The 10,697-nt window shown below is 39.2% G+C and overlaps 1 protein-coding gene across 1 annotated transcript in view; it reads left to right on the top strand.

Moving 5' to 3' along the window:
• The first annotated feature begins 688 nt into the window (after window positions 1–688).
• The window catches only part of BTBD7 (BTB (POZ) domain containing 7), a 30,790-nt gene continuing 20,781 nt past the window's right edge, over window positions 689–10,697 (top strand). Inside the window, exons 1-2 of the mRNA XM_009070126.1 lie at window positions 689–770; window positions 4,993–6,072. Coding sequence (XP_009068374.1) covers window positions 689–770; window positions 4,993–6,072 — 1,162 coding nt within the window. The remainder of the gene's footprint in view (window positions 771–4,992; window positions 6,073–10,697) is intronic.

Below are 10,697 nucleotides of genomic sequence, written 5' to 3'. Positions count from 1 at the left end.
GCTTTCAAATGCCCAATAAAACGTTCCTTTACTGCTTAGATATCTTATTCTTACTATTATAAATCTATTTGTAGGTCTTTTCAAGTCTGAAGTACCAAATGAGAACTATTTAAATGTTATGAAATAAAAATGCAGCTGAAAGCAGTGATGATGGTATAACCTCCAGTGCAACTGGCTTATTATTGGCTTACTGGCTTTCTCAATCAGTATAATCCAATTTGGGATTTTTTGCAATGTGGGAATATAAGAACATGCATAAAAAGTCTTTCTTGGTATAGTTAAAGGAGCATATCTTGTCTAGACCAACTTATGCTTGAAGATTTCTTAGCTAAGAGTTTGATAGCCATCCTGTTCTGTGTTACAATTTATCATACTGATTTGTGAATGGTTTGGAAAATTATTGTGGGAGAAAAAGTATTTATCATCTTGGTTTAACCCTTCCAATAAGAAGCTATCTTGGAAGCCTTTGAGGTTCTATTTTATGTCAATACTGTGTGCTGGAAGCTGAGTTTGTCTTATCGAAATCGCGTAATACCTACTGAGAAAAAAATAACCAAGTACCTTATTGGTGTTTTTGTTCTTCAGGAATGGAGGAACAGAATGCTGGACCTGGGATTGAAGATGTATAAAGGATTATGGGATTAAAATTGAAGAGCCAGCAGGCGGAATGCCTGAGTGACTGAAGAAAATGGGTGCTAATGCATCTAACTACCCTCACTCGTGTTCCCCAAGGGTAGGGGGAAATTCACAGGCACAACAGACATTCATAGGTAACTCTTCTCTGTTATCTTGTCACTTACAGAAGTGACTTGCTGGATTGTGTATTTGTGGTATGATTTGCTTGCAGTATTGTTACGTAGAGCTTTTCTTTTCTAGGTCACCAGTTTGAATCCATTCAAGCTCAATCGTGCATGAAATTTGGTGCTGTCCATCTGTTTGGCCTTTGTACACAATGAGTTGATCTGCCATTTGTAAACAGTTGCCAGGTTATTTAAATGAAATAAGTGCGGTTTTTGTGATAATTAAGCCATGCATGCCAGTTTTCCCAGTTCAAGAGCAGTTGCTGTTTTCTACTGTCCTTCCTCAGATTTTCTGTGAAACTGTGTTGGAACATATAGAACTTCTTGATCATCAATATTCATTGTAGTATTGGCATTGTGTCAGAGTGAATTACTTCCTTATTGCTAGAAGGGATATCTCTGGTTATAAACCTGTTAAAGTAACGAAGAGGCTTGAAGACAACTTTTCCTCCTCCTCCTGTGCCTGTAGGTAGGGAATGGGGATACTTATTGTCCTAACTGTATTATTTACAAGCAAGGCCCTTGCTTAGCTGGAAACATGAGTTGGAGTGCCCTTCAGAAATTATTTTCTTATCCCAGTCATAACTGGGGCAAGCATTACCTTTATGTGTTTTTCAGGCTAGTACAAAAATACCTCAGTGGAGATCTAAGTACTGACACACTATAAATAATAAATAGTTATGTTATGAATCTGAAAGAAGGAAGTTTTTGAGGAGATAAATATTCCTTTTAAAAAAAACCCAACCCTGACAGTCTGAAGAATGATCTTAGCAGTAAATAGCATCAATAGTTTATAAATGCTTTTCTCCTTTATGCTTCAGCTTGCAACACTGAACAAGTAGTTATTGATACTCAGTGTTACTTCTCTTTTTATTCACCAATGAAAGCACAGTGGTATCCTTAGCAGAGGGAAAACTGACTTGCTTTGTAAACTTTATTTTGTCTCAGCTTTTGTAGCACTCCCAACTCTTGAGATCTGTGTAGAGGACAGGCCACAAACTGTTAGATGTAAGGACCTGTGCTCTGGCCTAAAAATTCCATGTGTGCTGTCATAGCATGCCAAGGAAGAGCTATTAGTTCTGACATCATGGATATCCATGCTGTAAAGTTCCCATTAAAGGTTTACATATTTTTAGTGTATCATAGCTAACAGTAGTAAAAGGTTTGCCCTAGTTTACATATTATACTTTCTAAAAATCACAGCTATAATGTTTTTATTACGTAGCTTGGTGTTTTATAACCTGCCACTATACTGAGTGAAGAGAAACCCTTACAGGGCTGGAAACAGGCTGATCTGCATGCTGAAACACATTTTGAGCAGGTTTGAAGAGGAGAGATTTCCAGAGGCTTCAGTAAATTCCCCAGAAACTTTCTGTGTGGTATGTGGAAGGTTTAGTCGATGCTTTTCATTATTAAACTCAAAATGGAAACCAGTGATGTAGTATGTCACAATGAATTTACTGACCCCCGTTGCCTATGGAAGTTTGTGGTTCAGACTCTTTGAGGAAGGCCTAAAAGCATGTGATTGTGTCATCTTAGGCAAGGCAGAGGAGTGTTCTGAGTAAAATTCTTGCTGAAACTTTCTGGTGTTACGGTGTTCCATGAGTGTATTATCTACATCACACACAGATCTCTTCTGGCTTGGAGGTGTTTGGCTCTTTCTCATCTTGATTCTTGTTTGGATGATTGGTTCGTGTAGCTGTCTCAGTAGAAAACAGATGTATCCTAAAATTGATAGCTGAGGGGTTTGTTACTTGTAGAATAATAATGTTTTAATGTTATATCAGCTTTTACAGGTTTGGGGTTTTTTGTTGTACTTTTTTGTTTTGTTGGATTTTTGTTGGGTTTTTTTTTTTTTTTAATTTAGAAGGCATTAGATCTATTTGCTGCCCCAAGGTAGAACTAGGGGATAGAGTTATAGTAGCTGCATAATATGTGTTAGTTGCATTTTTCCTGGAAACTGGATTCAGGCCTAAGGGTTTGGTTTAGACATGCTGCTTTACCATTAAGGCTCTGCACCATGTTACATGGTAAATGTAGGATGAATACTAAAAGCTGAGAACTGCTCTGGAAAAGCACAGCAGTTTCATAGGATGAGCTCCTATGGCCAGTTGAATTTGCTTGCAGTTTATGAAGAGGAGGTAAATCAGTGAAAATAGTGTAGTGTACTTACTGTAAAAAATACTTTTGTTTTAAGAAAAGCTTAACTAGTCATGTTGCTGTTTTGTCTGCAGCATTCAGGAGGAGGATTTCACACCATTTTCTAGGGTGACACATCTGTTCAAGATGTTTGTTTTTTTAAATAGACCTCTATAATTAGATCCTAAAATGTGTAGGCATGCAAAGGACTAAACAGATCCCATTTTTCATTGTCAAGTGCCCAAGTAGTTTCTCTTGCCAGTCATCTGTTCCTGTTATATATTCATTTGTTCAAAGCTAGGTATGGTCTAGGGGCATGAAGTAGCTATTGTTTTTGAACAGCATTTAATAGATCGGTGCTGTGGAAGTGGGGAATAATTTTTTGTTTCTAGTTTCTAATGCTGTTGCCTCATGAAGGAATACAGCAGGTCAAAAAGATTCTCTTCCAGATTCCTTCTCTGAGGGGTATGGAGCCAACAGCTGTTGGGGCTGGTGCATCTCTACTTCTGCCTCTGACAAAACATCTGTTGTGTGGTGGTGCTTTCATAGCAGTGTTTTGTGTATTTGTAAGGGTTAATAGCATTGGTTGCAGTCTTTCCACAGTTAAATCTGGTAAGTAGCTCAGGGTGCACAAAGGTTTGAATGGCGTTTTAGTGTTTTGTGGTGATTCATGTGCAAGTAATACCTCACGGCAGCCTTCGGGGAAGAAAGAAACCGAGACTTGTGGTGTCCTACTTTTTCCTTAGTGGAATGCAAGAGAATGTTCTGCATACTCAAATTTGCTGTTAGAATCCAGAATACTTCAAATAGAAATGAGCTGGCATGTTCTCTTGGAGCAGAATCTATCATTATAGAGTGACCAAAGTGCGGTTAGGCTTTTATTGTGAAATAAAAATCGATGCTCTTTAAATGAAGCAGAAATTCTAGGCTTGTCTCTATCAGCAGGAGGCTGAATCTCTACTTTCCTATTGTCGTATCTAGTATAGCATGTGGAAGGAATTTTTGTGCTGCATTTTGCAGCACAACCTCTTTGTTGAGGTTGTCTTGAGTTACTGCTGTTCTTTTAATTTAAATTGATATTTTTTGCATGTCATGACATTTCCATGTGATTAATGTTATTAATATTATTAAAATCTTCAACATAATTATTAATTATGTTGAATAACACATTGCCTGATCAAGCAAAATTTAATGTAGCTTGGCTAAAATGGTTAGATGTCTTTCCTTAAATAAAGCAAAGCTCCTTCCCAAAGTTTTCCTTAATAGATGAATTATAAAACCATTGCATTGCATGATTTGTGGGAGTTTTAATTAGCTTGGCATAAAGCCACTGTGTAAGTTTACTTAGAGTTATTGAGGCTTAAATAATACAGTGATCTTAGATTGCTACAGTTGCCATGCTCTCAAATACAGCTTTGTATCACTCCTGTGTGTTTCAAAGCTCCAGAAATAATCACTCGAAATCACATGGTGAACACTGTGTTTTGACAGACTTGGCCCATAGCATCACTGTCCAAACAGCATCACAAAACAGCATCAGAGTAATTCTACCCGAAACAAATGGAACTGCGAGAGTGCAATCCAGAGCAAGTTTTAGAAGGCCCCAAAGACTCTGGTTATTGGATGTGCTTCGAACTCAAAGCTCAAAAAAAAAGACAACAAGTAGAGAAGCTACGCAAGTGTACCAATGGGAACTTGTGAGCTATTCCCAGCAGAGAATGGACAAATGCTATTTCAGATGAACCTGTGATTGTTATTGATCTGTATACCATTTGCAAATGTTGTCTTCTGGTTTCCTCTTTGGCCCAGAAGTAGTAGTTGGGTTTGTGTATTTTCTTATTTTCTAGTCTTGTCTGAGGCTTAGAGTGAAAAGTCTGTAAATAAACTTAAATTAAAAAATAGCCCTTAAGCAGGAGCATGACTCTGTCATTAAACTATTTTTTTACTGCTTATTTTACTAAAACTTCGGTTTGCCGTTACTTGTAGAAATGTAGGTTCTAATTCCCTTTCTTAGAAAATGAAAATATGTTCAATTTTCCTTTTTACCTTTCAGGGACATCATCCTACTCTCATCAAGGTTATGGCTGTGAATCAAAGCTGTACAGCCTTGACCATGGCCACGAGAAACCTCAAGACAAGAAGAAGAAAACCTCTGGCCTTGCCACCCTCAAAAAGAAATTCATTAAGCGTCGGAAGTCCAGCCGATCCGCTGACCACGCCAAGCAGATGCGTGAGCTCCTCTCGGGCTGGGACGTCAGAGATGTTAATGCATTGGTAGAAGAATACGAAGGAACGTCAGCCTTAAAGGAACTTTATCTACAAGCTAATTTGGCGAGACCAGAAGCCAGGACGCTACAAAAAGACATGGCTGAGCTTTATCAGTACAAATATTGTACTGATGTAGACTTAATATTCCAAGAAACCTGTTTCCCTGTGCATCGTGCGATATTGGCAGCAAGATGTCCCTTTTTTAAGACGCTGCTTTCTTCCTCCCCGGAGTATGGGGCGGAAATAATAATGGATATTAACACAGCTGGCATCGATATGCCTATGTTTTCTGCTTTGTTACACTACCTTTATACGGGCGAGTTTGGGATGGAGGATTCAAGATTCCAAAATGTTGATATCCTTGTGCAGCTTAGTGAAGAATTTGGAACACCAAATTCCTTAGATGTTGACATGCGCACACTCTTCGATTATATGTGCTACTACGATGTGGTTCTTAGCTTTTCATCCAACTCGGACTTAGTTGAAACTTTTGGTGGAAGTCAGAACTGTCTAGATGAAGAGCTGAGAGCTCACAAAGCTATTATTTCGTCTCGGTCGCCGTTTTTTCGGCACTTGCTGCAGAGGAGGATACGAACTGGTGAAGAAATCACAGACAGAACTCTACGAACTCCAACTAGAATTATATTGGATGAATCTATCATACCAAAAAAATACGCTAAGGTCATTTTGAACTGTATGTATACAGATGTGGTGGACCTCTCAGTTTTGCACTCCAGTCCTTCAGTGGGCAGTTTAAGTGAAGTTCAGGCTCTTGTAGCAGGAAAACTAAACATGACTAGGGCTGAAGAAGCTATGGAGCTGTATCACATAGCACTGTTCTTGGAGTTCAACATGCTTGCACAAGGTATGTAGTACTGTCCTTGCTGTAGAATGTATGACCTTACTAGAACAGTTTTCAGCTGTTTTGCAGTGTAAATATGCTTATTGTCAACTATCAGTGGCTGACAGTTCTTTAGAAAAGGACTTTATTTTCCATCTGTAGGTTGTCAATAATTAATCTGTTTTCTAGGGACAGAAGTGTCATGTGAGAGCTTTTAGCTGTTTAGCACATCATTGTTGAAGCATGCTATTTAAGTCAGATATGTATAACTGGTCTTGATATTTCTGATCCTTAGCTACTTTTTATAATCCCATTTTTTGGGTGGTAAACTACAGGGAGAGGATACAATAAATCCTTGTTGAGAGAAGGAAATATTTAGACTTGTTGGAAAGTGTCTCTATATGCTAACAAGGCTGTAAACTCTCATGATTATTGCTGTAGTTTATGTCAAAGGGAGTACACCAAACCTGCTATCGTGCTGTTGGAAGTTAAATTTAAACAGCCTTAATTGCACTAGTCCTAGGTCTTTAATTTCTGCTTCTCTGTGTGCAGAACTGAAGGCAGGGACAGTCAGTATTTTGACATAAAAGTTTGAAAGTTTTCCTACTTCCATTGTTCTTGAAGATCACTTAAATCTTGATCACATACCATTTCCTGCACATGAAGGCTGCCCAGGGTTATTGCAAGGTTATTGCAACCTCTGGTGAGGTGTCACAGCACTGATCATTGAACTAATGGTACCTCCTGTGCTGGCAAGAGCTTTGCCTGCAGTTTCATCTGTTAGTGCTTGTATTTAGTGACCATATTATACATAGTGGAACATGGAAATTGCTTCAGCCCTTGCTGGTGTGGGATGTGAATTTTACTTCTGAGCTGAGAAAGGGAGAATGGAACTCACTGATATATCAGCAATGTAATTGCTTTCAGTTAGTTTAATTTTTTTAACAAAAGTAACATTGTACAATAGATCTGTATGTCCATAAATTTTAGCTGTCAGATTCAATTTGACAAGATTTGAAATATTATATTGCACACCATTAAGTAGGTTTCAGTAAAATAGGAAACTTCTTAAAGAGTGGATGGGAAGAAGCAGGTATAAGGCACTGCAGTAAGAGATCATATTTGTAATGGGTTCCCCTAATAGTTACATGAAGCTTAGAGTGATAAAGATACGGGAAACTAGTCAGAACTAATGTATCTCATGTAGAGCTTGGTATTGGGAAACTAATATTCAGATGATGCTGAAAGTTGAAATAATGGTATTGCAATGAAACTGGCAGAAGTTAAAGGAGATATGTTTTCTCAGGTGTCTTGCTATAGGATGTGATTGACCTGGTCTGAGGGTCAGAATCATCGAATCATAAAGCTGTCCAGGTTGGAAGAGGCCTTGAAACATCATCTGATCCAACCTTTTGTGAGAAGGAGAGCCTAGATGAGATTGTCTGTCATTCTGTCCAGTCACACCTCGAAAACCTTCAGTGATTGGGACTATACTATGTCCCTGGGGAGGTTGTTCTAGTGAACGATTGTTCCTGTAAGATGCAAGAACATCTTAGTGAGATGTCTTCCAGTGCAACGTGTATCTCTTGCCTCTTGTTATCTCCATGTGGCTCCTTGTGAAGAGAGAACCTGTGTCCTCTCTACAGCTGCCCTACAGTACCTAAAGGTACTGCAATACTGTGATGAGGTCCCTCTGAGCCTTCTCTCCTCCAGGGAGAAAAGGTCCCAACTTTCTCCTCATAGGCTTGGTTCTCCAGCACTTTGATCATTTTGGTGGCATTCCTTTGGACTCTCTCTGGTCTGTCTGTCTCTTTCTTAGTTTTGTTGTTTTCTTCTGAGTATACCTAGAAACTTAATGTTGAATGGAATGCAGAAAGGGCAAGAAACTTTACTCTAGGTGAACTGCAGTGTAAAGTTCATTTCTATATTGTATTTGCAAGTGAATAGTACTTGAGAACAGGACAACTCAGTAGATCAACTGAAAGGGAAACGGCTTGAAACAAATAATAGAAGTATCCAGTTTCTTGGGTTTGGTGCATGCAAATATACAAGTGCTAAAAAGGTTTAATGTGCTCAGAGAATATTAATGAGGGAATTAAACTGTGAATGAAACCCTCAGTAAGACACTGAATAATTATGTACTGTTTCATAAATAAGCAGGGTGCAATTCTTTCCCTCAGATTGGAAACCTAAACTGGAACAACTTGATCCGGAGGTGCTCTGAGGAAATAGTGTCAGTTATAGCTAAACTGATAAGCAATGACAGACAGAGAACTTCAGTGAGAAACAAGTAAACTGATGTAGGAAAATGACTTAATTTTTTGTGTAATTAAATGCTGAAAAACAGGGTTGATGTTTTATTTGGTGCTGAGTTTTGTTCTTTCTGCTTGCTTTTAAGTTGGGCAAGCTTGGATCAGCAGGTCCTAAACTGGTCCCGTGTTCACTAATGCACTACAAAACGGTGCTGTTTGGGATATATATTCTGTGAGTCAGTGGTAACAAGGTCTTAACTTTTCCCATGAGGTTTTCCCCCAGCATTACCTCTAGGAGAAAAAAAAGAAAGGCTGCAGTGGGTGGCAGCACCTCAGCAGAACTCTTGGATGGCTGGAGCCAGTGAGTGCAGCAGTGTGGGCTCAGTTCTGGTGGCCCTTTGGATGAACCAGAGCTGTAGCATTTGGGGTGTGGTCATTGGGAGAAGGTAGATGGATGTCTTTTCCCATGAGGTTTTCCCCCAGCATTACCTCTAGGAGAAAAAAAAGAAAGGCTGCAGTGGGTGGCAGCACCTCAGCAGAACTCTTGGATGGCTGGAGCCAGTGAGTGCAGCAGTGTGGGCTCAGTTCTGGTGGCCCTTTGGATGAACCAGAGCTGTAGCATTTGGGGTGTGGTCATTGGGAGAAGGTAGATGGATGTCCTTCACTTCAGAGGTTTTTTTTCCCTAGTAAATCCCTGCCTGAGCACAAAAGTGCTGAGATTGAGGAGTTGGGGCAGTTGTTATACATAGGGGAGAAAAGCAGTAAAATCAGGCAAGTGTTGAAATATATTATCAAATACTAGCAAATGTAAATTTGGCACCCCTTCAGATACTGAAATTCTAGACATTAACTTGAACTAATTAGGATTTTACAAATTGGTGCTGCGTTCCCTAGCTACAGAGAAAGCAGTAAGCACTCTAGAAAATCTGTATATGCCAATGAAGTCAGAATCTAATAGTTTCATACTTAATTTGCAGAGTTCATGTTTAGGTCATTGGTACTGTGCATGCAGGGAAGAATTGCTCTGGTATAATCATATAATGAGAATAAAAAGGAAGTTTCTTTGATCAGGGAAAACTGTACTTGACTGAGATCACTTAAAGTATGTGCTTTACTAGTGACCACTGTTCTTGTTTGGCACTTAATCACAGCACCTTGTCCTCACTTAGTGTCATCCTTAACATGAGGTAGGTGAGAGATCTTTGCTTCAGTAGTGTCCCTCCCGTTCCCTGATTTCATAGCTAGCAGAATTCTGTGCTGGAAGCTGTCACCCAGAAACATCTGACTTTTAGATGTTATGCAGGGTGATGCTGGAAGAGAAGCACTGTGTAGGTGTTGGAGCCCACTGAGCAGGCAGTGGAATCTCTTCACTTGGATTTGACAGTGTTTTTCCACTCTGTGGTACAGCAGGTGTCCACTTTTGCCCAAGTGCTGCCTGATCCCATCAGCGGCTTTTGCAGTAGCTAATGTCTTCAGTTTCTTCACTAGATTTCCACACCCCCTGGCTCAAGGTTTTTGCTTCAGTTCACTCATTCTAGCCAGTTGCAAACTTGCTAAAGCTTGTCTCCCTGGTTTCCTGGAAAATATTTTGGGCTCATTATATGCGAGTCTGGATATTCTTTCCAACTCATTTTACTCAGTTTTGGCTGAGTGTTTGTAACTGAGTGTCAAGTGAAGTTGATGTATTTTAAAGCTTCTGATCAACTGTTTTTATTTTCAACAGATTTTAGTTTGATTTCTCTTCAGAGACCTTTATAAGTATCCAGATGTTGTAATTTTTCTTCGATTTCAGCAGATGATTCAGCTTTGATTCTTTCCATGGAAATTTTCTTATTCCTGAGACAGTGATACTCCTTTTTCTGAGTATTGTAATTTAATATAGTTTCCCTATGATGAAGTCAGTGATAGTATGGGTATGTGCTATGAATCTTTATGTCCAAGTAAAGCAGGACAATTTTTTTTTTGTTTAGAATTTGCTTTGTCTTCATCTTGACTGGTTTCAGCTGAGGATTGTCACTTAACTTCCAAGAGAAACTGAAATGGATCTTTGAATGTACTAATTTGAATAAAGGAACTAATCAGCAAGCATATCTCATCTGTAGAGCTGATCATACTGAAACCCATTTGCACCTAATAGGACTGTGACTGCTATTAGGGTGCTGCAGTATTTATTAACTATCCAAAAGTGAAGCTCTTCACTGCTGTCACAGGAATCTAATCCTCATTAGAGCACTCTCCCAGAGGTTTGAGCACGTCCCTTAGTGGAACATTTCTGTGCTCTGCCTGCCTGTTTCTGCACTCTGCCTCTGCTTTTGTGTCTTCAAGCTGCCTTGCTGCTCTCTGTCAGCTGTACTAGTGGGATCATTTTAACACATTGACTCACAAAGATTGGGTTTG

The sequence above is a fragment of the Acanthisitta chloris genome, unplaced genomic scaffold (genome assembly GCF_000695815.1).
Source record: "Acanthisitta chloris isolate BGI_N310 unplaced genomic scaffold, ASM69581v1 scaffold14792, whole genome shotgun sequence".
Lineage (NCBI taxonomy): Eukaryota > Metazoa > Chordata > Aves > Passeriformes > Acanthisittidae > Acanthisitta > Acanthisitta chloris.
Note: the sequence above shows the minus strand (reverse complement) of the source record. Positions and strands in the feature narration are given on the sequence as shown.